The 27,213-nt window shown below is 41.5% G+C and overlaps 2 protein-coding genes across 3 annotated transcripts in view; both read left to right on the top strand.

Moving 5' to 3' along the window:
- The window catches only part of ACSS1 (acyl-CoA synthetase short chain family member 1), a 36,456-nt gene extending 34,832 nt beyond the window's left edge, over positions 1 to 1,624 (top strand). For both annotated transcript variants that reach the window (XM_081904003.1, XM_081904004.1), the window contains exon 14: positions 398 to 1,624. In XM_081904003.1, the coding sequence (XP_081760129.1) occupies positions 398 to 574 (177 nt within the window). In that variant the 3' untranslated portion in view covers positions 575 to 1,624. The remainder of the gene's footprint in view (positions 1 to 397) is intronic.
- Positions 1,625 to 5,255: 3,631 nt separating this feature from the next.
- APMAP (adipocyte plasma membrane associated protein) lies at positions 5,256 to 27,154 on the top strand. The gene is made up of 9 exons (XM_081904239.1): positions 5,256 to 5,488; positions 13,728 to 13,844; positions 17,147 to 17,262; positions 18,724 to 18,816; positions 21,661 to 21,777; positions 22,685 to 22,859; positions 23,532 to 23,666; positions 24,364 to 24,556; positions 25,700 to 27,154. The coding sequence occupies exons 1-9, from the start codon at positions 5,397 to 5,399 to the stop codon at positions 25,907 to 25,909; spliced, it is 1,248 nt and encodes a 415-aa protein (XP_081760365.1). The 5' UTR covers positions 5,256 to 5,396; the 3' UTR covers positions 25,910 to 27,154.
- Positions 27,155 to 27,213: the final 59 nt, after the last annotated feature.

Below are 27,213 nucleotides of genomic sequence, written 5' to 3'. Positions count from 1 at the left end.
CTTGGGCTTAAGCAGACCCGTTCCTTTCTTCTATGCATGCAAGGGTAGGAAGTTTAAAGTTTCCTTTTGCTGCGTGGTTTCTTGTTATGTCCAAATTCAGGAAAGCTGTTGCATCTTCAAGCCATACTTAAAACATACTTGGTTCAAACCACAGTTTCAGATTGTGGTGTCTTCCAAGTAACTTTCTTGAACAAACCAGTTTTGCCACTTTTGGACAGTGGCAAACCACTGTTTGTTCCAAATTGCAAAAGAACACTTAAACTTTTTCCATTTGCAGTTCTTGTAATGGGGGAACCAGGCCAGAGGCTGAAGGCTGTATGTGTCTGGCTTAATTTAACATATTATTGCCATAGTGGTTCACTTTCACAATAACACAATTCTTCCCCTTCTCAAACAGGTAGTGAAGCGCCTTCCTAAAACTCGCTCAGGGAAAATAATGAGAAGGTTGCTACGGAAAATAGTGACAGGCAATGTAAGCGATATGGGAGATATCACCACACTGGATGACTCCAGTGTCATTGAAGAAATACTTGATGCATATGCGAAGTACAAAATTAAGCATCCTACTTTGTAATGAGAAGCTGTGGGGATATGTTCCATTAGAAACGCCGAGAAACGAAAGGAACCATCAAATACGCACAAGTTTTCATGGAATTCTGCTTAATCATGTGAGGCTCAGAAGATTCTCCTTCTGAAAAATACGTATATTACAATACCCTTCGTGTATATTTCACTGCACTTTGCCTTTCTTTGAAACTATGCAGCATGTAGGTTAGATCCTGATATTTTGGATATCCTGCCTATCTTTTTTAAATACTTTATTAAAACCACACAGAATGGGAACTCTAAACAGAAAGCATTAATTCAACCTTAAAACCAGTGCCTTGGAAATATTAATCACTCTTTGAACTTACTCTTGGGGGAAATGCTCGCTTCTGAGTAACCCGTGATATTTTTCTGGATACTGCATTCATTAACAGCAGAGGGACATTATTCATTTAAGTAGAATAAATTATTTTTCATATTTTGTGAAAGCAATTTTTAATTAGGAATAACAAAGATAAAATTTTAATAAGGATATATAATATATGTTTATATATATGAAAAATGTATAGAGAAATGTTGATGAAAAATGTATAGAGAAAAAAAGCATTTCTTCACCTTACATGGAACTTAAAATGACTACAAAACTATCATTTCCTAAAATTAGTAATCAAACAAAAATAAAATTGAAAGGAATCTTGTTGAAGCTTATATGGGAGTAAATTTACACATCTGAACTCATTGAAAGGGCTTGCACAGAACCAAGAAGAAGGGTGGGAGACAAAAAGCCTCAAAGGGGGGGGGGGATTTTAAAAGGAAACCAGAGGGTCTTGGCTGATATTATGGATATGCAGTATTTTATTGATCCTGTGACCAAATAAATCCAATTCAAAAAATCCTGACCTCGGATATACCCTTGCTGAACATGGAAGTTCTAATTTTGACACAATTTGCTTTTATTGGAGGGGATGCTCATTTTCCCTTTGATGATACAGTCATAACACATCTTAGGATTCCTTTGTATTCAAATAATATATTGCCTACTTTTTATGTCTTTTACAAATAAATTTGTTGAGGTTTGTGTGTTTGTATGTATGTATGTATGCAAACACGCATCGGGGAGGGGGTGGGGAGGGTGCCAAACTGGATCTTTGACCCGAGTGACAGAAAGCCCTGCAAACTGTGGAACAAACAGAAAATGGAAATAGCATATTTCTGAAAATCTTCATTAAAGATCCTTGTTAACAGTCTGCGAAAAAATGTATAGTTTTTACAGCCAGTTATTATTGATACTTTATGCAAGGTTTATAAAAAGGCATATAATGGCATATTGTATCAAAACCATATTAGGATTCAAAGGGCTGCAGTAAGTAATACAAATATTAAAATACCTGAGTTAGTACATTAACTGGACTGTGCCTATATCCCAAAGGGCAAGAACATTTATGAGGGGGTTGACGTATTTAGGATACAGATCTGTATGTCTTGGCAAAGAACTTCTATGGTTGCAGCTTTTGAACTGGAAGAATTCTTGGCCAAAACCTCAAACAGGAAGAGACTTCTTTTCATTTGCTTTTAAGCATGCTAGGCAATCTTCTCTACGATCTCTGCCTTTTATTAGGTAGCATAAAGTATCCAATGTTACTTTTTGGAGCCAAAAGGAACTGTTGAAAGGCTTACTTCTAGTAGTTTATCCTACCAACACAGAAAATTGGTGCCATCTAATGGCCACTAGGCAGCATATCTTAAGGGAATTGAAATCTCCCTTGATTAAACAAATATTTGCTGATTTCTAGTCTGCTCGTAATCTATAAAAATATCCACTGTGGCAGTCTAATGTACACTTTCCTACAGAAGGTCTATATAGTCCCCTCATATGTTCTTCAAACACCTGAACATGGCTTCACTCCCTCAAAACTTGGGACATGATAAGAGCAGCCCGCACTCCCACCACAGACCAAGATGAATGATAGCATCTCTTTTTTTGCAGAATATATGCTTTACATACAAATATTCTGTATTAAAACAGCAGCTTCTGTGTGAAATTGAAACCTATTATGCATTTGTTTAATTAAAAATGCAATTAATAAATTTGAATATAATTTTAAAAATTCAAATCGGCTTACCAGTTTTAAAACCAAATTGTGCTGTTCTAATTAAAAACAATTACAGTTAATAAGGCTAAGGAAAAAGTTTATCCAAGAAATGCTGAAAAATGTCTGGTCAACAGGTTCAAGGGATCTCCTGGTACACAAAATTTGCTGGTGCGCTGTCCCTTCTATATGGATCCCCTCAGATATATATTGTTGGTAGTAGCCGTATCAATCTGAGAGTGACTGAAAGCTAGCATATTAATTTCTCACAATGCCCTGGAGTGTCCAGCCCTAATATTGCTCCTGGGAATTATGGAAATCAGTAACTAGTCACTAATAGGCCCTGCAGTTGGAAGCCCAGGCCAGGTGTCAGTGATGGTGCTGGTCTCTGGAAACCTTTCTAGGATGCCCAGGTGTACTAGAATATTCTGTCAGGGATGAGCAGCCCTTTTCAGCTAAAGGCAGCATTTCCTTCTGGTCAGCAACCGCACGCCAATAGTGGGTGGGTCCAGAGTTAAAAGTGTGAATGAAACCTTTGTACAGTAGGCTGGGTTCCAGCCAATCAAAACCCCTGAGAGTATGAACCAGGACAAATGAGGAGTGTGGCCTCCTCAGGAGAATTTTGTGGTTGCATTTGCTCCCCAGGGGCTGAGGCTACTCACTTTTGCATCAAGTAATGGAATACTCATTTAAGCCAGAAAGTGCACTTAAGATTCCTCTTGCAAATAATGTTATATGTAAGGTAATATACAGTGCTTTTTTTCTTTAAAAATGCTTAGGGGTATTCCCATTTTCTTACTCATATTGAAATACTGCCCCTCAATGAGGCAAAACTTAGATTCACAAAATGTTCAGGGGTATGTGTGCCCCTGCGTCCCCCCATAAAAAAGCACTGGTAATATATACCATTTACAATTGCAGCAGCGCTCAACTTGACAAAGCTGAGTTACATCTGTATTGGTGCAGAACCTGTCTCTACTCAGACCCTCCTAAGCTGAATTTATTTGATGAAATGTAATTCAGGAAGCAGGGACGCGGACTTATAAAAAATATTGGGGGGGCCCGGGAAAGCTCATGAATAATAAATAAGCTCATTAATATGCAAATAAAGTGGCGCCGCCTCCTCGTGAGCGAATAGGGGAGAGCGTGCTGCGCCTATTAATCAGCTCCAAAGGAAATTGGGTGGAGCTTTTGCTCGGGAGGGAGGGCAGGAGGCATGCAGCCCGCCCCTCCCTGTGCATTTTGGGCTGGGGGAGGGGCGGCGATGGCGCTCTGCTGGAGGGGCGCCGGAGATTATTGGGGGGGCGGAGCCCCCCCAAACGAATTTTTGAGGGGGCTCGGGCCCCCTCAAGCCCCATGGAGTCGGCGCCTATGTCAGGAAGTGTCCTGGTAGCTTGAAATGTTTCCCTGACGATGTGTGAATATTTCTATTTCTGATGTTGCATATGCACCTACTGATTCTTTGGGCTGATACCCAACTTGCTCAGGTACAGAAAACCCCAGAGGTTATTCCCTCCCAAACCATCTGTTTATATTACTGTTATTATTATTATTATTAATCATCATCATCATGATTAATTGTTACATTTGTACACCACCCTTCACCCAAAGATCACAGGCAGGGCGTTTCATGACATAAAAAAACAACAGACAAACAAAATACATAATAAGAACAAAAACAAACCAATATGGACAATACGGCCTTGGGCTGATACCCGAAGGAGCAACTCCACCCCCATTGTTCTGCCCCGACACTGAGTTCCAGCGCCGAGGGCCTTCTGGCGGTTCCCTCGCTGCCAAAAGCAAAGCTACAGGGAACCAGGCAGAGGGCCTTCTCAGTAGTGGCGCCGGCCCTGTGGAACGCCCTCCTATCAGATGTCAAACAGATAAACAACTACCTGACATTCAGAAGACATCTGAAGGCCGCCCTGTTCAGGGAAGTTTTTAATGTGTGACATCTTAGTGTATTTTTGGTCTTTGTGGAAGCCGCCCAGAGTGGCTGGGGAAACCCAGCCAGATGGGCGAGGTACAAATAAGTTGTTGTTGTTGTTGTTGTTAAAACACATTGCAACTGCCCGTTGCTAATGCAATGACGTTCTACGTTCTATTTTCCTCGCGGGGAAAGATATACGCCTTTGACTCCGCCCCCTAAGCATGTAACTGTGACACCGATTGGGCAGGCGTTGGGAAAGGGGGCGTGGTGGGTAGTGTATGGGCGGGGACGGGCTTACCGACGTTCAGACGCGTAGTGTGGGCGGAGCTGCGTATCATGAAGCGTCAAGCGCGTATGTGTGTCAGAGAGAGAGAAAGTCGATCCACTGAAACGCCTCAGCCAGTCATGGGCCGAAGAGCGACGAGGCGCTGGCTTCGTAGAAGCCGAGGGCGTCCCATTCGGCTCTCTGGTCACGGGGGAAGTGGCTTCAGAGCTGGCTGCCGCCGATTGGCCTACCCTGGGCGGCGGGGTGGGGCTTCGGCGGGGCCGTTGGGTCGCCGTTGGGCGGGCATAGCCGGGTGGGCGGGGCTTCGGCGGGGCGGCCGTTACGAGGAGGAGGCGTGGCTCTGTGGCAGCCGTTGGGCGGGTATGTAGGAGGAGGAGGGGCCTGCGGGGCCCCAGCCTGGCGGCCGTTGGGCAAGCATGGAGGCGGGGGCGGAGCTCCGAAGCGGGACGGCCCCTCCTCTTGGCGCTGCGTGGAGAGCTTTTTCTGCGGCGGCGGGCGAGCGCGTTTCTCCTCAGTCACGCCGAGGGGCGACAGGGGCAACATGAATGAGGCGGAAGGCCTGAGGCAGCGGCGCCCTATCCGCCCTCAGGTGATTACCGAGGACAACACGGCTCAGGAGACCAAGGATGGCAGGTGCGTGAGGGGCGCCGGCCGGCTTCTCAGGGAGGTGACCTCGTCGGCGCCCGCCCGCCCGCCTGCTCCTGAGGGAAAGGGGTGCCTTCCTTCTGTTCCTCCGGGCGCGGAGCGGGTCCGCCGGGACGCGAGGGGGCCGGAAAGCGAGCCCCCGCCTCGGCCCTTGAGGGAGCAGCTGGGTTGGGTGGGCGGCGTGAGGCGGCATTCCCCCTCGGCCTCCTCCCCTGACCCCGGGTTTAAGGAGTGGGTCTTGCCTGGCCGAGGGTGCTTTGGGGCGGGAGGGGAGAGGCTGAGGTGCCTCCTTGCCTAGGGCAGGGTGGAAGGAGAGGAGGGCCGCGTAATTCTGCAACGAGATGCTCCCGGGCTCAAGCCTTTTTGGAAGGCCTCTCATCTGCTGGCATATAATAATAATAATAATAATAATAATAATAATAATAATAATAATAATAATAATAAATTGATTCTTTTCTCTCTCTCAGTGCTGCCAACGCATGTAACACAGACACGGTGTTTTGTGTCTCTCGTATTGCATTGTATTTTGGCCCTGCTGTTTACATCGCTTTCTTCTGCCTCCCCACAGTAAATACACACGCGCGGGGCCCCTTCTGTGATCACAATATAGCTACAATAAAAACCAACATGTGGATTTTATTAGCTTTGTTCGTATGCTACACACACACAAATTTTGGACATTCATTTCTAACCTACCAAAATGTAGATCGAAAAGTGCTTGGGAAGGAGGAATCCAGCTCTCCCCCGCCCACCCATTATACAAGGCTGTAAAGTGTCAAACGTGCTCCGGTTTGTATAAACAAAAAGAACAATTCTGCAATAAAGGCAATGAAATGGCAGTAATTTAAAAAAAAAACCCAGAAGAGAGACTTAAGTCGAAACCTTTCTAAATCCCAAATGTGTGGTAACTAGTAATGGAAATTGGGGACTGCTGCACATGAACATGAAATGTGAGATCCAGTGTGGCGCAGTGGTTAATGTGTCAGACTGGGACCTAGGAGATCAGGGTTGAATTGCTGCTCCCGCCACAACCATGAAGTTCACTGGGCCACTCACTCTAGCCTGCTTCACAGGGTTGTTGTGGAGTTTAAATGAGGAGGGGGAGAAGCATGTATGCTAACTTGAGCTCATTGAAGAAAAAAGTGGTATATAAACGTAATACAAATAATAACTCTTCTTTTATTAAACTCTCTGTATAAAATGCCCTGGTCAGAACTCTGGTGTTGAAAATTGGTTCCAGCATTGAAGCCTGTTAGGCTCATTTGCAAAGGAAGCATTATGTAGAGAGGACAAGGGTTAACTAGGGGAGAGTTCAGTCATCTTTGCAGCATGGCGAAATCTTCAAGCTCTGTGGAAGTATATGGAGTTATCTGGTGACAACATTGTTCAAATAATAAATTCAGATAAGTGATAGTTTGGTGGATTTGTGTGAGCAGCTGAAATACGAGAGTATGACTCAAAAATGCTAATAGTCATGGCAATCATGGCAATAGTATCCATGGCAAGCCCCTTCATAAGTACATTTCTGAGTATGTTTGCTTATTCTTACTGTGTTCTTAATGTGACTTACTATGTGGTTTGGGGGATGGCTTAGTGAGTCTAAATGATGCACTAGCCACTGGAAAGAACAGCCTGGTTTGCACTTAACACTTCAATCATGGTTTATTAAACAATGGTTAATAAACTCTGGTTTCTTTACTGCCAACAAACCATCATGTGAAGCCTTGATTTTTGCTGACTTATGAGCCTTGGTTTCTTCTAACTTTGGTTTGACATTACAGTGGTACCTCGAGTTGCGGACATGATCTGTTCCGGGGTGCTAGCCCGTCTTGAGGTATGTGCCTATCTGTTCAGGCACCGGCTGAATTCCTTAGACCTCCCTCCGGCTACTCCCGGCAGGATAAAACATACGCGAGGTCCGTTCCGGCGATTTTCCTCAGGCTGTGAGGAAAACACACCAACTGCTCCTCTCTCCCCTTTGGTGTCCCCAGGGAGGGGGAAGAAGCAGACAGAAATCTATTTACATCTTTTATTCCTGTCTTTTACTTCAGTACAGAGAAAACATGTCTGCACTCATCAGCAGTTAGAATAAACTCCACCCATGTACATCCTGTACAGGTCATGTGACAAACCCACTGAGCTAACATCCGGTGCTCAGTACAGAATGGACTGCCCCTTTGTTCCCATGGCAACAGTCACAAACTTCCTGTTTGGCTTTCCAGCCACAAGCAGCAGACTTGGCTGCTATAGCCTTTGCTTGCTGTAGCATTGGTGCTTTAGAATAACATACTCCCCCTAAAGTATCAATGCGTGCTGCGAGCAAAGCGTCATCCAGAGAAGAAAACAAACAGTTGTTATACTTATAACATTCCCCTGTTGTTTCAGTTCCACCCTTGGAACTACCCGCCACTGGTTTTACCAATGTACCTCTCTGGTTGTGTGACTTCCAAGGAATGAGTGCATCTGCATTACCTTGGTTAGCAACTCTCTGTTGTGCCTTTGTCTCTGACTCAGACACAGCTTCAATTTGACCTTGGTCGTTTACAACAGCAACACATAAGTTAGCAAACTCTTGTGAATACCTCTTGGGTGGTACACCCTTCGTTGCTCTCTCAGACCTACGTAAGAGGTGCTGCTCTTCTTTGATTTCTGGTTCAGCCTTTGAACTCTCTGGAGAACCAGTACTAAGCTTAATCAGTGGTTCATCCTCCTCTTCTGAGGGTTTAGTCATTGTGTGAGATTTCCTCTCAATGACTGTGACAACTGAGCTGTCTGAGCTATCGCTGTCATCATCAGTACTACTGAACTCAATAAGATCAAACTCATCATCATCATCATCAGAATCATCATCACCTGTGGGAAATGTTGGAACAATCACTTTCTCCTGTTCAGGAGCACTCTCTAGAAATTTTGTGAGAATCACCTGACCAGATTCAGACAAAATTACTCTGTAGAGACCCTTTTCATAACCCACAAAAATGCCTCTGGCATTCTTTACCCCACCTGGAGCTTCTGTTCTCACATGAGACCCAAAAACCTTGAAATGGGCAACAGAAGGTTTTCTGTGGAACAGTTTCTCAAAAGGAGAACATCCCAACTCTTTTGAAAACGTTCTCAACCACGTGTAACAAAATGACATTAGCGACTCAGCCCAGTACTCATGTGGCAGATGTGAACTAAGCAATTGCGCTTCCATTCCCTTTTGCAATTCTTTGTTCACCCTAACACAAACACATTTGTTCCAAGCTTCTTCGGAACTAGCAGTTTTGTGTCTAATCCCTTTCTTCTTCAGGAACCTCTGGAAAACCTGTAAAAGAAAAATTGGCTTCTCATCTGTGCAAAGACAATCTATGTCAGCATCATGCATATTTTTAACCTTGTCACAAAACTCTTTAAACCTTTCTAAGGCTTCTTTCGGTCTCTCCAAAAGATAAATCCAGACAAAACCTGTAAAAGAATCAACACATATTAGGTAATACTTTGCATTGCCTCTAGATGGTGCTAAAGGACCAATCACATCAGCATACACCCGCTGAAATGCCCTGTCGACCCTCGAGGTGACCTGCTTGGTGTTCTTCTTGGCTACACCTGTAAAAGAGATCATGTTAGAATCACAAGAATTACATTCCATGTAATCACTTTGATCAAAAGTCAACAAATACAGTCCATCTTTCTCTTTGGCAGAAAGATACAACTCTCCATCTTTGTAGATCTCGCAGTTCTGATCATCATAGGACAGTTTTAGTCCCTTCTTGGCAATCTGCGAAACGCTGAGCAGATTAAACTTCAACTCTGGAACCAAGTAAACATTGCTTATAGTCAAGTTCAGACTTTTAAGATACACAGTCCCAATTCCGGTCGCTTCCAGCTTTTGACCGTTGGCTAGTTGCACCGCGAAGCTTTGCTTCTTAAACGTAGAAAATAGTCCTCTGTGTCGACACATATGCTGCATGCATCCGGTGTCTAGGATAAAGAAGTTTCCCACCTCTGGTGTGGCTTTTAGCGACATCAAAGCCTTTGCAGTCTTTGCCTTTGGCTTGGTGTGACCTTTGTCTGACGCCTCAGACTTTGTGGAGCTCGCCTTAGCTCCTCTGTTCTTACGTGGCTTCTTACAGTACCGCTGAAGATGCCCAGTTTGGTCACAATTGTAACATCGGACAACGTTTAAAGCTACGGCGTCTCCTCCAGTAGCTTCAGCAGTGGGGGTGTTAAAACTCCATTCTTGGCTCCCCCTGTCCTTCACTTCCAGGGCGGCAAGTCTGTCCTGTTCATTCAGAACCACGGCAAAGACCCTCTCCGAAGTCAAATCCGCTGCTGGGAGAGACCCCAGCTGACTGGCAACTGTTTTGTAAGTCCGATTCAAACTGTTGATCACCATGAAGCAAAACACTTCCTCATCCAGACGGAAATTGCGTTCCACCATCTGTTGATGCAGAAATTTCATTTCCGTCAGGTGCGCTTGAACATCTCCATCAGTCGCAAGCCTCAGGTTGGTCAGCTTCTCAAAATACAGCAACGCTGAAGAACCTGCATCTCTCTGATGTGTCCGTCTCAGCGTATCCCAAACATCTTTCGCGTGCAGTAAATCTTGTATGTGGATCAACTGCGAATCTGACACGCACAGAATTATAGCAGTTCTGGCCTTCACATCCTGTGACTCCCAAGCACGCGTTGGTGCTGCTGGAATGGGGTTCTCAATCACCCCAAACAGTCTCTGATTCTGCAGCAGGGCCTTCATCTTGATAGACCAAGATGCATAATTGTCACTGGTCAGAAGGGGCGGAGAAGGCAAAGCTCCCTTCTTTGCATCCATCTTGAGTCCTTGCATTGACTCTCAAACACAAGCCTCTAAAATCCAATAGCTGGCTTGTTTACACTCTGTGCACCTGGCAGCTCTCAACGCTAGCTGCGTTGGAATTTTCCAAGAGCTCTTCAGACTGTGTAGTCAAAACATTCCATTTTAACTTTCACTTCTCCTCTCTGAGGCATGGCCTTCGTTGCTAAGCAACAGCATTCCTTCCCTTGAACAGGATTAACCACAGGAATGTTTGGAATGCGGTTTCTCTTTTGACTGGAGCTGTTTTACCCAAACGCTGCTCCCCGTGAAGCAGAGAATAACTCAATCTGCTTTCACTCTTCTAAGCCCGAAAAACTCATACCTGGGCTCCGTTGCTTGGCTTTCAGATTCTTCTGGTCAGCTTCTGGCTGCAGAGAATCAGCCTTCTCACCTCAGGCGTCCATGGAGGCCACTTCTTGATGCAGAGGTCGATGGATCGAAACCATCCTCTGCTACCACTGTTGGAATTCTAGCCCGTCTTGAGGTATGTGCCTATCTGTTCAGGCACCGGCTGAATTCCTTAGACCTCCCTCCGGCGACTCCCGGCAGGATAAAACATACGCGAGGTCCGTTCCGGCGATTTTCCTCAGGCTGTGAGGAAAACACACCAACTGCTCCTCTCTCCCCTTTGGTGTCCCCAGGGAGGGGGAAGAAGCAGACAGAAATCTATTTACATCTTTTATTCCTGTCTTTTACTTCAGTACAGAGAAAACATGTCTGCACTCATCAGCAGTTAGAATAAACTCCACCCATGTACATCCTGTACAGGTCATGTGACAAACCCACTGAGCTAACATCCGGTGCTCAGTACAGAATGGACTGCCCCTTTGTTCCCATGGCAACAGTCACAAACTTCCTGTTTGGCTTTCCAGCCACAAGCAGCAGACTTGGCTGCTATAGCCTTTGCTTGCTGTAGCATTGGTGCTTTAGAATAACAGTTAGCACCCCAAAATGTCCGCAAGTAGAGACCTCTTCTGCGCATGTGTGTGGCGCAATCAAGCACTTCTGTGCGTGTGCGCATGGCGAAACCCAGTTGCTGCGTTCGCAAGCTGAAAAGACGCAACATGAACCTAACGCAACACGAGCTATGACTGTACATGCAAACCCAGCGCTCTGTTCATATTTCAGTTTGCATTTGGACTGCAGAATACTGTAATTACATTTATGCTTCCTTGGAGGAGTATTTCCCTATTTCCCAATGGCTAACATACCTGATTCACCTTCCAGTAAACACATGTTTCCATTGTACACCTGTACATGGAGGTAATCTATGGAAGAGAAAAAGGGATAATTATGTCACATCTCCTTGGGACATAATGTTGGGTAAACCTCTTGGGTAAACCTGCTTGAATTTGTTGTTCTTTTCAGTGATTGTACCTATCCTTGATCTGGTGTGTGTGAAAAACAGTTTATAATCTACATGTTACCTTCGCACCAAATCTGGGAAAGAGAAATTTGGGAGAGAAATTACTTAGGTAGGATACTTTCTACATTGCAGAAACATGTAACAAAAATAGTAAACTTCCAGCGCTTCAGGGTCTGGTAGTAAGCTCTTGAGTCACACAGACCTATTGCAATCTTGCATGTTTGGGGTGGGGCAGAACTCTTTCGACAATAGTTCTCAGGTGTAACTAATACGATAATGCCAAATCCAGCTGTCCCAGAATTTCTATACTGGGAAGAAGGCTGCATGTTGGTGTCATCAAAACTGCACTTTGAGAAACTGAATTTTATTTTAATTATTTAATGGAGAATTCTTTTTGCCTGTCTACCAAGAAGTAATCCCATTTATTTCAGTGGGGCCTGTTGGCTGATGTTTGTTATCTGTCCTATTGGCATATCTCCTATGGCTGAATTTCTTTACAAATTCCGTGTTGCTGGTGGTCTTCAAATTAGACATGTTAAATGAAAAAGTATATGAATAGGTTTTTGAGCAGCACAATTCATTTTTATCCATGTTCAGCATTTCTTCACTTCTTTGATGAAATGTTGATGTTCAGACCTTGCCAGCTCCTAGGGCCTTTAACCCTGTCTTATCCCTTCCCAGTTGTTTAAAAAAAGTCATTTATGTGCTGATCAGAGAAAAAAATGCTGCGTAACATTCCTCTTAGCAGAGTTTTTGTCCTTGATTTATGAAGGACACCATGCTGTTTTTGTTAATAACAAAGGCCTTCATGTATCCAAATGTACTCCAGTATCTATCTTTGTAGATAACTGAAGAGAAATGGTACAGAAAATGAGATTTCAAGTTTTCTTTGCTTCGTTTTCCTTTCACAAATCATGGTGATTAAAAAGCTTGCTAAGGGTTAGAAATGCAACCTTTACCCTGAGAAAGTAAAATCTTAAGCTGGTTTCATCCACAGAACTTCAGTTCTGTTTCTCCCACTTACTTACCCTTAATCTCTCTTGCGGCTATAAAAAGGTTTGGATTTAAACTGTCAGATTCATGCATTGTGGATACTACCTCAAACACATAATAATAATAATAATAATAATAATAATAATAATAATAATAATAATAATAATAATAATATATTCAATAATTTTATTATTTATACTCCACCCATCTAGCTGGGTTGCTCCAACCACTCTGGGCAGCTTCTAACACATACTGGAAAGTACCAGTCACATTTAACATGCAGAGTTCTTAAATCCACTCACCTGTTCTCCATTGGCAAATCCCCTGTTCCCACATGCCCTCCACAAAGATTCTTTGCATAAGCTGCAAAGGTTCAAGTAAACACAGAGAAGGCATCTCTGCAATTAAGAGAGAAGTAGAAAGAGGAGGTGATTTCCCTCCCTTTCTGCTGCCTGAGCTTTCTGCATCACAAGCTATATCCTTCCTTGGGACTTCTGTATACTGTTAAGAATGCAGGTGGGATATTAATTATAAACTCTAAATGTTTAAATTCTTGCTTGTGGATAACTAACAGAATGGGAAGATGGGTAGGCTAGAATCTTCTTAGGCATGATTTCCATGTGCAGGGAGCTTTTCTACACGAGGAAGCATTTGGATGTGTAATCTTACATCTGCATTTCACAATAGTACGTTCCTGAGATGTCCTTTTGTGATATTCTGAATGTATAGCTCAACTGTAACGTCATTGGTAAATTGTAATGGGATTGAAAAGGATATTTGGAGTTTTTTCTTCATTTGACTAGTGATTTCCCTTTGATTAGTGGAATAACGTAATCATTGAGTTCATACAACATGCTAATGTGGAAAAACTAGGTATACATAGATGTATTGCTAGTTACACATTCATAAAATATTGTAATCTTGGCCTGAAATCGCTGGTACAGATTTATACTAACCCACTGGTGATCATTGTTTAAAATTGTGCAGCGCTTCAATTTAAGTTTCTAATCTGTTTTGTATTTTTGTTACAGTACTTACAGCAACAAAGTATTCCGTGTGACTTTCATGACATTGGCTGTATCGCTAATTATTCCCTTATTTGGAGCAATAATTCTTCTGGAGTGTCCAATAGACCCTCAGCCTATAAGGTGAGTTGTAAAGTATGTATGATATCAGAATGTAGCATATAATTTAAGTGTTTAACTGAATACTTCATTAGGATTTTTTTATCGCTGGTAAGTTTAATTTTTTTGCTTCAGAATGCAGGTATTAGTAGGGTAAGACCTGATTAAACTGTGATGTTTAGTATACACAGGACTGTGCAGCCTGCTAAGATATACGGTATTCTGATATTGAAAGACGTACTGAAAGCTGGATTGCTTTTGGTATCTCAACAAATTTCACATTTGCTGTCTCAGTTCAGATCTTAGAAATGAATAACAGTTGCTGTATATATTTTTAAAATAAATGTAATCAAATATAATAAGGAAGATGGAAAATGGATTTTTGAAGCGAAACGAACAGTGCATCCTTTAAGACTGCAAGGAAATAAGAGGATCTTCAAGCACAATAGGACTTCTTTGGCAAGTGTTCTCATCTGGCTAGAGTTGGTTAATCATTTGTTTAGCACTATGGGAATTGTGTCAACTCCCCTTGGTGTGTCTGCTCCGCACCTGTCTTGCGTACATGTTTGCAAAGGTGCCTACAAGGACTTGATCCAACACAATAAGTATACCTTGTTCATGGGTTGTGCAGATTGCTCAGCTAAAATGAGCCTATGGTCTCTCTGCATCTAGGGTCTCTGCAAACATGAAGCCAAATGTGGGTTCAGCACATTTTTAGGAATATTGAGGGAAGGAAGAAGGATATTTGTATGGTACCCACGGAGAGAGCTTAATGATAAGAGTCCCAGTTCTCTTGTACCTCAAGCCAGGAGTTCACCAAGAAGTCTTTGAAGGAAATTGTACTTTGGAGGCTCTGAGAGCACCCAAAAGCTGACATCTCTCATTTGGGAAAGATTTCAGAACAAGGAGAACACTCCAGATTGATAAAATCCCATAATGTTGGAATGAGACTATTCAATTCTCATTTCAGTCTTGCCAGCTGTTAGTACTAAAGCTTTACTGCATTGGTTTTGAGAATGAATATATGTTTGGATGATATATATTTAAACCGTATTTGGAGTAGATCTACTGAAATCAGTGACAAGTTAGTCATGATCTACTCTTGAGTACGGCTTGGTTGGATGCCACTGTTCATATTTTCACCACCAGGGAGAAGGCTTTTTCAGTAGTGGCACCTGGTTTATGGAACAGTTTAACCATTTCTTAGGGGTGCCCCCACATGACTTAAGGGAACTCATACAAATGCTTGCATGTGAATTTGTACACACCCCTAAAACTCAGGATAATGCTTCCATGCATCTGAGGAAGTGTGCTGTTGCCCAGAAATCTTTTGCCATAATAAATTTGACTTACTTTATTATTATTTTCCATAAAATTTATACACCACTGTATTATTTTAAAAAATGAAGTGGTTTACAAAAGATAAAACAGAAAAATCAAGACAAATTTACAACCTTACTTTAAGACATACAAAAGCTAAAATACTAAAACAGATTAAAATTACCTCAACTTTCTAAGCATCTGGGTGGGATTTTCTAAAAAGGAATATTTTTAGCAGGTGCCAAAAAGTGTACGGTGCTCATCAGAATAGTCACGCATGAAAACTTGGGCCCAGGTGAACACCTGAGTCACAGCTTTACAGGAATGCAGCTTACATTCACATGATAATGTGAGACAGTTTCAGACAGTTAGGCATGGGAGACTAGACTTGTTCTTGTGACAGGTTATGCAGTGGTGGTATGTTGAACAAACCTTTGTAGAAGGAGGAAGCTGCCCGTTGGTCAAAAGCACCCAAACCTGCTGAGCGTTAAATGCTGCTACAAACACACAAAGAAAGGTATGCTGGAGAAGCAAGTGCAAACAAATGCTTGATTACACATTAGACTTTGAAAGCTCAGAGAAAAATTGGCAAAGGCTTTTTTGGGGGGGGGTTTGAAACTAAGTCAAACATGGTTGTTGTAAGTTATGTATCATTATGACTCCCTGCTGCCTTTGGCACCCTGCTTCCTGGGTCCTTTTTATTTTATGTTTGAAACTGGGGGTGGGGTATGTTGTGACAAGTTCTGTTTTATAGTATTTATGCAGTTTCTCCCTCCCGCTTAACGCTTCTGCTTTTTGCATTATATTTCAATTGTGTTCTTTGCTTATATAATGTAGGCCATCTATATAACTTTCTTATTCTTATGAGGAGCCATACATATGTCAGAGTAAAACTTTATCTTTTTGAGATGAAAAAAGTTTTTAAGGCTACAGTCCAAAGCATACGTCTGTGAATCAGGTCCCTCTGAAATAAGTGGGGCTTACTGTCAAGTAAATAAGGTTAGATCAACCTGTAAATCTTACTGTCATGATAATTTTCAGGAATTGACAAGTTTAACATTCATAATCACATCTCTGTCCTTAGAACTCTCCATTTCTTACAACGTTTCATGTTGTATTCAGCTTTGGTCCATTTAACTTACATTATCCTGACAGCAAAATACAGGATTAAGTAGCGCTAAGCAGATCTAGAATAGGGAAATGGCTACTATTTCATTTAGGTAAGATTCTTTCCTAAGCTGTTCGGTAGTGTTACTGACCACCTGGTGGTATGATCATTTCTCTAGATGACTACATCTTATTGGCCAGAGTAATCACGGTGTGTATTTTGAAGTGATCTGTAAGGTGTTCCATAAAAGCAAGTCTTCATTAAGAAGCATTTTAACTTGTAATGGACAGTTGTTTCAGAAAAGCTGTGGAAATACTGAGTTACAAATATGCAGTATTGAAATGCTTCAATGTTGGAAATGAGTACAATGTTGAAAACTGAAAGCATTGCCATTTGAACAATTGGTGTTTGTTCATTTGACACCAAACTAGAATAGGAAAATAGTATAAAAGATGTAAGTGTGGAATTTTCCCCAATAGGTGGTCCATTGTATGTCCTTGTGATAGTGTCCATCATGCTGATCTTGCAAATGCCCTAGGTTTTTCCCCCTATTTTGCATTAAAAGAGATCTGCTGTGGCTTTTCCATCTCGAGTGTGTTGGCTTGATGCTGGCTTATTTTGCATGTTATGTTAAACTATAGTTTAAACTTTCTATCAAGATATTGTAACATTTTGGATCTTATGTTGATGTGATTTATGTACAAAAGTACATAAATTGATCAGACATCCGTATGCAGTATGAGCAGAGTGTGTTTGAAACTCATGTCCACCCTCACCTGCCCTTTAGTGCCCGAGGTAGAAAGGAAAACTAGGTTTATCTGTATCAAAATTGGTTGGCTGCCTGCCCTTTTCTTTCAGTCCACCGATGAAATTGCTTCTCTGTTTCCCCCTCTCCTAGCTTCAAAGAACCTCCTCTCCTCACTGGCGCATTAGAGCCAAACTTCAAGCTCCGACAAGCAGAAAGGCTATTTGAAAATCAGCTTGTTGGACCAGAATCTATTGCAAACATCGGCGGTAAGCACAATAACATCTGCATGCTAAACTGTGAAGGATCTTAATGCTTGGATCTTGAGTCAAACATAAGACCTTCTGAGCCTAGCAAAAAATCACTTTTTCTCTTGCTCTGTTCTTTTCCCCAAATACTTTATAGTAGGCTTCCTCAAACTCAGTCCTCCAGATGTTTTGAGACTACAATTCCCATCATCCCTGATCACTGGTCTTGCTAGCTAGGGATCATGGGAGTTGTAGGCCAAAAACATCTGGAGGGCCGAGTTTGAGGAAGCTTGCTTTATAGTAATAACTACTCCATAAGTCATGTTGGTAACTCTTGGTGTAACCACTGATCTTCTGTTATTGATCCAAACGACTGTGCAATTGATTTCTGAAATAATAAAATCTTCAATTATATAAAGCACACAGTGAAAGAGCATGTCATGTTAGAAGATTTGACACTAAGTTGTAACAGTGGTGTGGTTTCTGTAGCTGTTGTGTTGTGGGATACGTGAAAGAGCTAGGGAGGGCTGATCTTCTACATCCAGAGAGCTAGTGTACCTTGGGTCCCCACCTGGTGTTCTCAGGGTTTAATACTCAAGGTGCCTGGATGTCCCTGCTCTAGTAAGTGGCTAAGTGTCTCAGTGGTTGCTGAGGAGCAACAACGGAACAGGGCTATTGCCTTCATGTCCTGCTTATGGTCTTCCTAGCAGCATCTGGCTGCTCACTGGGAAACAAGATGCTGGCTAGAGGTCCTTTTTTCTGATCCAACATGGCCTCTGTAACTTTCCAGGAAGCAAATGGCAAGAATCACTATAGATTCACAGGCAATGCCATTTATTCACAGTTGATAATCAAAATAATAAACAGCAAACGTATAAATTGCAGAAAATGTAACCAAACACACATACTACCAAAAACAGGACACTACCAAGAATGTCAAAATTCAGAAATAAGAAAATAACCATGAATGCACAAGGTTGTCCCAGTGTTACAGTTAAAGGCCGGTCAATCTCTGATTACTCTGACTAATGGGAAATGCATCAAAATAAAAAGCCATCTATTAGCTTGGATTATGGAAGATGAAAACAAACAATGCTTTCCCTTTCTACTGGAACTTTAATTGGTGAATAGTAGCCGCCAGAGCTACAAAAATCCACTGATGGTGAGAAATCCAAGAGATGCCAACATTAAAGAAAGTAAAAATCGAACAAGTATTGTATCTCAATATAAAGGATCTAAGTTATCCCTACAAAAGGTTGTGTATTTGGAGTCCTTTCGTTTATGAGCCAGATGCTGGCTGGAGTGTGTTCATGTGACTTTGAGCCACAGATGACTGCTACTGTGGACATGATTTGAGGCTGACTTTAGTTTTAATATTTAAAGGTCATGAGCTTTTTTTATGAAGGAACAATGTACAATTCATACAGTCCTTCCAGTTTCCAGAATTCATAAAAAGCTTATCTTACAATTTGTCTCTCTTAGATGTGTTGTTTACTGGTACAGCGGATGGAAAAATTCTAAAGATTGAAAATGGCGAAATACACACATTAGCCCGACTTGGCCATGGCCCCTGTGGTAAGTTAGAGGAACCACGTATTTTATTGCTGCTATTGCATTTTGGTCTGAATTGTATAGTGATTGTACTGTCAACATTCTAAGCTTTGCTAAGACATTTGCTCGAATATTATCTAACTCATTTTAAGGTGCACTAAGGATTTTTCTTTTCCTAAATGGAAAAAATAGCTTTATTTCATAATGTTCTTCACAGTGCATTTTAGGTAGGTTATTTTTTGGTATATAGTTTCATGGACCTTATTATACAGGTTTGGTCTGAGAACTGTGCCAGTAATTGACTTGAAAGTGTGAAGGCAGGAATGCCCCTGTGGAATAAAAACATATTGCTAACACTTTGGAGTAATGGTCAGTAATTCAGCGCTTGCTAACATTTGTTATTTTTTTATCTGTGCAACTGTATCAACACTTCCTGATGGTTCTCTTTTTGTGCTTCTTTTAACCTTCATGCCAATGATTCTAGCTAACAGCTCAACTGCAGCCCTGATTGCCAGATAATGGCTTTGGTTGAAAATACCCTAGCTGAGTTTGACATGGGACAGCAACAGAGAGGATGTTTGGAGCAGGAAACTGACCATGCAGTGGTTAAGAGGAGTGGATTTGTAAAGGTCCATGTGTCACAAGGTTCTGTAAATGAAAGGGAGAATGCAGCAAGGTCTTCGGAAATTGATGCCCTCCCAGACTCATGGCTACCAGTGAAAGAATATACAGATCCCCTTATTCCAAGCTACCGAACTAACACAGCTATATTCTGGCAATCTTCAAAAGAAATTATTTATTTTCAAACCAACCTTCATCCAATTAGTACAATGCTGTATAAAAAAATTAAACTAATGAAAGGGAAAAAAACCATTACAATCCGTGCCATGTCACTGCCAAATGCACAGCACCCATTGCTTGTACCACCAGCCAGTCTCCTGCCTGTCTCATTGGACAGGTTGGGACCTGCTGGGAAAGGCACTCCATCAAGTAGTCCTAAGCTCTTCAGGAGTTTATAAATGGGCCCAGTAGCTTATGGGAAGCCAGGACTGGTGGTGTTTGGCTACACTTGGGGATATCAGGCAGAAGATATAGAAGATAGAGAAGCATGATTAGTCGCACCAACAGGGTAAAGAACAGCTTCTATTCATGGGCTGTTAGGCTGCTGAATGAAAAGATAACAGGGCAACTGACTTTCAGATTTGGTGTGTGTGTGTCAGTAAACGAGGGGAATTAAGACTAAGAGAGCTGAGTGGGGGGGTGCTCTTGTAATCTCACTGTATACAAGTTGTACAAGTGACAATAAAGTATTTCAATTTTTATTTCAATCATATAACATCCAGGCACTGTCAGTATCTCAATATGATATGGATAACATGCCTCTCATACTGCACATCATGCCATATTGACTTTAGCCTAGCTTAATACTTTAGAAAAATAGAGGAACTACATCTAAAATTGCACATGAAAAATGTAGGATCGCATTTCCTTAACATCTATCCTTCGATTTTTTTCTTTAAAAAAAATTCTGTGTAGCTTTTCTTTTTCTCTAATGCTTCCATCCATTTATTTTGTTATATAACACAGTCCAATAACTTATACTCCGATTATCCCCTTCAAACACACAGGTGCTTAAGAGAATATAGGATAGCAGTGGTCCAACTTTTTGGAGTGATTGGCTTTAGCTTGTTAAAGTTGAGAGAGGCAACTCTGCATTGTTCTGACTGGAAGTGTTTTCCTACATAGAACAGTGGAAGAGAAATGTATTTTGGAAAAAGGAAATGACTTCACTTACCACAGGCTATGTTTTTCACAAGTTGTGCCATGTGAAGTCAGTAAGGGGCAAGAAAGAGACTGACTGTTGTTCAGTACTGCTTGTTGGTAACTTGCAGAATGAATATCTAGCTTTGCTTGTGTTGGTTTCCTTTTTTGGAACAGCCAGTAGAGGGCACTGTGAACGTAAAAGTTTTAAACATTTGCTGCTTTGGCTACATCTTCATTCTGTATGCAAAAAGAATAACTTGTCCTAAAAGTGGCAACAAAAACATAAATGCAATAAAAATCCACTACTAGAAGAGATTATACACCACATTTATTATAAGGTAACTAGTTACCGTATTTTTTGCTCTATAAGACTCACTTTTTTCCTCCTAAAAAGTAAGGGGAAATGTGTGTGCGTCTTATGGAGCGAATGCAGGCTGCGCAGCTATCCCAGAAGCCAGAACAGCAAGAGGGATTGCTGTGCAGTGATCCCTCTTGTTGGTAGTTGTCATGAAATCTTATGGCACAATAAATACGTTAGGGTGACATTGAAGTGTCAGCCTACTTGTGCAAGAGGGAATTTCCCTGTTTGCGGGGGGGGGGGGGGCAGAAGTGGAAGGAAAGGAAGGGGAAGTTGGATCTTGTACAAAGGGTTGCATTCAGCATAGCACTAAACAAATAGTTCCATCAGTGCAAGGATTTATCCTTGCGTAAGTAAACATTCTCTTCCTCTTGTGTGCCTCCTAAATCTGTTCTGGGAGTTCCCCCACCCTCTGGAGCAGATTTAGGGATAGCACAGGGCGCGCACAGGAGGAGGGGAGGGGCGAAAGTCTTGTTGTGTTCATGCTAATCCTTGCACTAGCACAATTTAATGTTGCCCAGAAAAATCTCAATAGTCTGCAAGGTGCATTGTTGTTTCCTGCAACAGACCACTAAAGATACCATTTTGGAATTTTGTCAGCATAAAATGGTGTTGATATCAGTAAAGTTTTGCTGAATATTTGTTTTTGGATTAAATTCTGAAGTAATGGCATTTTTTCCTGAAGCAGTATAGAAATCTTTGTATAAAACTGCTGCTGTTAACTTGCTGGAAATGTGTCTTAAAAGGAACCAGAGAAGATGAAACCACATGTGGGAGACCTCTTGGAATCAGAGTTGGACCAGATAACACCCTTTTTGTGGCAGATGCATACTATGGACTCTTTGAAATCAATCCTGTCTCAGGTAACCTTGCACTCATGTTTTTCCTGTTCATGTTTGCTTTGGCATTTCTTTTGTCTTCCTTGTGAAGTCGCCATGCTCTCCTATTCTTCAGATGCTTTCATTTCCCTGCTTTCTTTTTAAACCCCATTCCCATGCCTGCTACTCCCCTCTTTTTGGCAACTATCTTTGCACCCCCCCTTTTCCCTTTCACTTCCTTTTCCAACTCCTTTTTGCATGCAGATCACCCCCATTTTCATGTCTCCTTCCTATTCTGCAGCCATTTGCACACACACCATGATGATATATGTTTTAAGATAACCAATCCTGTCACCTTGTACTGTTAGCGAAGATTATCAGCTGATGAATGTCGTATATATATGAATGTTTGCTTCCTAATAAAATACCTGTTCTAAATTACTATCTGGGAAATCATGCTGAAAACAACCCCTAATACTGGGAATGAAACATGTTGTGTGAAAGGACTATGTAATATTCCATGGCTCTGCATCCTTTTTCTCTCATACACAAGAGGAAAATGACAGTTTTAAACAATGGCAGAGGTTTAAGCAGAACAAGCAGAGAGAAGGAAACACTCAGGAAAAGATGGCTGTTTAAAGCAAGGTTTCAGTACAGCTAGAAGGGAGTTGGGAAAGTTTCAGCCCGATGGATCTGTCTACTTTAAATAACATACTACAAAAGCACACCTTGAAATGCAAGCTGTTCATTTTAAGAACAAAAAAACATTTCTTATGTGCAAACACAGATTCCTCTTCCTTAGCCAAAGTAAATGAAAATATTTGTAAATTATTTTCTAACTGCCATTTTGATGCATAAGGAAAGCTCTTATCATTGGAAAGTTATTAACTAATCTAAACTTAAAGCATGTAGGAAAGCAAGGGGTTAACCATATCCTTCTTTCTGTGATCAGGTGAAGTGAAACCACTTGTGTCCTCCAAGATTCCCATTGAAGGAAAAAACTTGTCCTTTGTGAATGATCTTACACTGACGCGAGACGGAAGGAAAATCTACTTTACTGACTCCAGTAGTAAATGGCACAGGAAAGACTATTCCTTATTAATCATGGAGGCTTCCGATGATGGACGGTAAGTCCCAACTGGGGAAAATCCTTGCAGTGTTTTGATGCCCGTTGCGAAAGCAGAATTTTGACAGAGCAGTACGACTGGGTTGCTTAGTGAGTTTCTGGTCTGTAGCACGGCTGGGACTGCCTGTTGTGGAATTTTGTCTTAGCCAATGTGCTAATTCTTAATTAAAGATAATAGTAATAGCTTAATTGAATGAGCAGCCCCACCCTTGAGCTGGAGTTTAGGTTCCTTGTGCTCCTACTAATGCATACCTGTAAGCCAGTGCTGTGGTTAGTGTCTTTCAAGCATGGCCCAGAAAGGAGTGGTGAGACTTTTGAGGATCCTGCACCAGCAGGCTGTTTGTTTGTGTTAAACCATAGTTCAAAATAAACTATGCTTAGAGTTGCGTGGAAACCAAGCCAATAAAAATACGGCATTACAAGCAAATGTGTGAATGAAGCTACTAAGAAACATGTAGGTTCACAGAAAAATGAGCCTGTGAGTATTGAAATCTCTAGGAAACTGGACTATAATACTGCTCTGCTTGTGACCCCTTCTGACGTGGGTCTCCTTCACATATGTGCTCCTTGTATTGGTTCTGTTATTGTCTACATGGTTATGTATCAGTTTGCACGTATCTTTATGACAAATGAATTTAAAAATTAATGACTGTGTTAATGGTTTTGCCCTCAGCTTGCTTGAATATGACACTGTCACAAAAGAAGTGAAAGTCTTAATGGGAGGGCTCCGATTTCCAAATGGAGTCCAGCTCTCACCTGCTGAAGACTTTGTGTTGGTGGCCGAAACAACTATGGCAAGAATACGAAGGTATGTGGGATGCCTCCCAAGGTTAAACATTAAAGTTTGCACCAACAGCATTAGCCAAGTGTTTTAAGCTCAGCTATCTTTTTAGGGACGCAGGTGGCGCTGTGGTCTAAACCACAGAGCCTAGGACTTGCCAATCAGAAGGTTGGCGGTTCGAATCCCTGCAATGGGGTGAGCTCCTGTTGCTCAGTCCCTGCTCCTGCCAACCTAGCAGTCAGAGTGCAAGTAGATAAATAGGTACCGCTCCGGCAGGAAGGTAAACGGCATTTACGTGTGCTGCTCTGACTCTGGTTCACCAGAAGCGGCTTAGTCATGCTGGCCACATGACCCGGAAGCTGCACGCCGGCTCCCTCGGCCAATAAAGCGAGATGAGCACCACAACCTCAGAGTCGGCCACGACTGGACCTAATGGTCAGGGGTCCCTTTACCTTTAGCTATCTTTTTAGGAATATATTCAATGCAAAGTTTGTTGATCATCCTTGTTGAAGAGGCTTTTCTAAATACTGTGCTCTGCAAGCGAACTGACTGCTTTTACCATGCAAACTGCAGACTCACTTGCTCTGGCGAATTTTGCCTACTTGTGATGTAGTAGGTCTTTTATTGGCTCTTCCTCCTCCTGAGAAGCACTTGTTGGTTTCTGTGGTTCCTCCTTGACATGTGCTATTATCTTGTAATATATTAATGCACTTTAATTTTGCAGATACTACGTATCTGGCCTAATGAAAGGTGGAGAAGACATGTTTATAGAAAATATGCCCGGCTTTCCAGATAACATACGTCCAAGCAGCTCTGGAGGTTATTGGGTGGCTATGTCAGCTATTCGGTCCAATCCTGGATTTTCCATGTTGGATTTCTTATCTGAAAAACCATGGATTAAAAGAATAATATTTAAGGTAAAACAAATTCTGTTTTGATGATAAATTGCATAATCTACCTTGAGAGCCAGTTGGTTCATTTAAAAAAAGACATGATTTAAAAGCAGTATATTAATATTAAAGTGATTTGAAATAGCTGATTTATGGACAGATCATATTGCCCTCACAATGATAGAGCCAGAATACCAGGCAATATCAATCAAATGTTTAAATTGTGTGACTCTTTGTTGTGCTGTCTCAAAGATGGTGGCAGCAAAAGGGAGTTCTGGGGGACAGATTCCCCCCCCCCCTTGAGAGTCTTTTTCCTAGTTAAGCATTTGTTCCTGCTTTAGGCAGATGGTAATAAAACCACTCCAACCCCTACAACTTTGAGAGGCAATGACTGTGGGAGGCACCTGTGAAGTCCTCCCTCCCTTTGGGTAGTGCTGGCAAATGGAAGTTACGAGGGCTGATGTTCTTCATTCCTCTTAGCAGTCCAACAAGTGTCCCAGCTGCCAGCACTGGTGCAAAGATTGAAATGCATCAATATTTATATCCCACAGCTGCAACATAAATTTACGTTCCCTGGGTGGTTCACAAGTTTATGAAACATAAAAGTAGTTTTTATTTTTACGTAGCAGAACAAAGCATAAAACGGATGCAACAAATTAAAAAGCACTAAAACTGCAACATTCACTCAGATAGACAGTAAATTAAAAATGCTTTAAGATTAAAATGCTTACATTAGCAGTTCTTAAAAAAACAAAAAAGCCACCCATCATGAGGAGCTTAATTTGGGCAAAGTTTAGGCAAGCTTTAACACTCCCCATTGATTTAGTGCACCCTTACCCAACCTAGTGCCCTCCAAAAGCCTTGGACTATGGCTCCCGTCAGCCCCAGCCAGCGTGGTCAATGGTCAAGAATGGTGGAGAAGTCATCTAAAACATCTGGGTCGTGGGCACCAGGTTGGGGAAGGCTGATTTAGTCAAGATACTTGAGCATATGCTTAACTCTGCCCCAAAATAAATTGTGCTTCAAAGAGCTTTTGGATGGTTGATACTCTTTGAACGTTCTGGGGTTTAAAATCTGAATTGGTTAACATATTTTAACTGACTGTTCAGTGTACTCATAATGCTTATGACAGAGGTGGTTATCCCTAAAATGAATACTTTCTTCCCCCAGCTGCTCAGTCAAGAAATGGTGATAAAATTTGTGCCCAAGTACAGCCTCCTTCTAGAACTAAGTGATACCGGATCCTACAGAAGAAGCTTCCATGATCCGAATGGAATGGTGGCAACGTACATAAGTGAAGCACATGAACACGATGGACATCTCTATTTGGGCTCCTTCCGGTCTCCCTTTATTTGCAGACTGAACCTTGAGGACGTCTAATTCTCTCTGCCAAAAGCACTGCCGCTGTTGTCTTGAGTTCCTCTAGAAGGGCAAACGGCCCAGGAAGAAGAATGAAATTGCAGTCAGTCATGAGCACTGTAGGCCCAAAGTAATTTGCAGGGAATAAAGTTTGAGCGTTTCTTACAATAAGCATGCCATGCCATAAAACCGGTGAACCCAATCCACTATTGTCTTGTGCAACTCCCATTTGAATTGGTGGGCCTTGCGTAGAAGAAGTTCTTGGTGAGTTGTATACAATCTTTGGTATCTTTACTTACTTACACATAAATACAAAATTACCTCATGAAAACAAAAGTTGCTACATCTAATAATGTTCTTTAGAAGCTGCTTCCACTAGTGAAAGATGTACATAATTCTGTCTGCACTTCAAATAACATACTGGAATTACATCCTTGGGCTTTACATGCTAGTCCAAAATGATGTCTTGCATGCATTTGCTTCCAACTTGGATTTGTCTTTATAAGCATGTTTTTCTAAGCATGCATATTATAAAAACTATCATTTATAGATGTATTAATAAGCAAATAAATTACAGGTATAATTCTATTTTCTGTCTGCTGTTTTCTGCATGGGTAATTTTAAAGACATGAGGTCACTCCTGTGTGGCTCTCTAAACTTGAAAATGTATCCTCCGAATGGTAAATAGATACAACTGACTTAGAAGAAGCTTGTTCCAGAGTCTTATTTTGTCTCTGCGCAGATTATTTGATCACTAACACAAACTTTTCAGTCATAGGAATGCTTTCATGTCATTAGATTGCAATGTAGGAAAAAGCCTTTAAACCCTGTACCTGACTGGTGTACAAGCTATCCGTTGAGGCCTTTATTTCTCTTATGGATTTGACTGAAAACTGCACTCATATAGTAATAAACATAAGGTTGACTCAAATGTATAAATTGTATGATTGAAATAATTTTTTGAAGCACAGAAGGAACTGATATTTTGTTACTTAAAGCATATTTTATTTTATCTTATGTTTTTGACTCATAAAGTTAAGTGCTTTTATTATTATTTGGGTAGTTCAGGGGTGTTTTTTTAAGATGTCAAGATTTTGTCAGAAGAATTTAATATGCTAAGGTTTTTAAGAGTAAAACCAACCAATGCTTTGCTGGCTTACTGAGTTACATCTGGGCAGCATTTCAAATAACGCAAACAAATGTTAAAAATCTTTATTATAATTTGTCAATGGAAACAACAGATTAAATGATTAAATCATCCAATAACTGTAGTACAGTATCTTAATTATGTATATCTTGTCTTTCCTTTTTAAAAAAGTGATTGT

Source organism: Podarcis melisellensis (assembly GCF_964234715.1).
Source record: "Podarcis melisellensis genome assembly, chromosome: 3".
NCBI classification, from domain to species: domain Eukaryota; kingdom Metazoa; phylum Chordata; class Lepidosauria; order Squamata; family Lacertidae; genus Podarcis; species Podarcis melisellensis.
The sequence above is the reverse complement of the archived record's forward strand: the minus strand, read 5'-3'. Positions and strand labels throughout refer to the sequence as shown.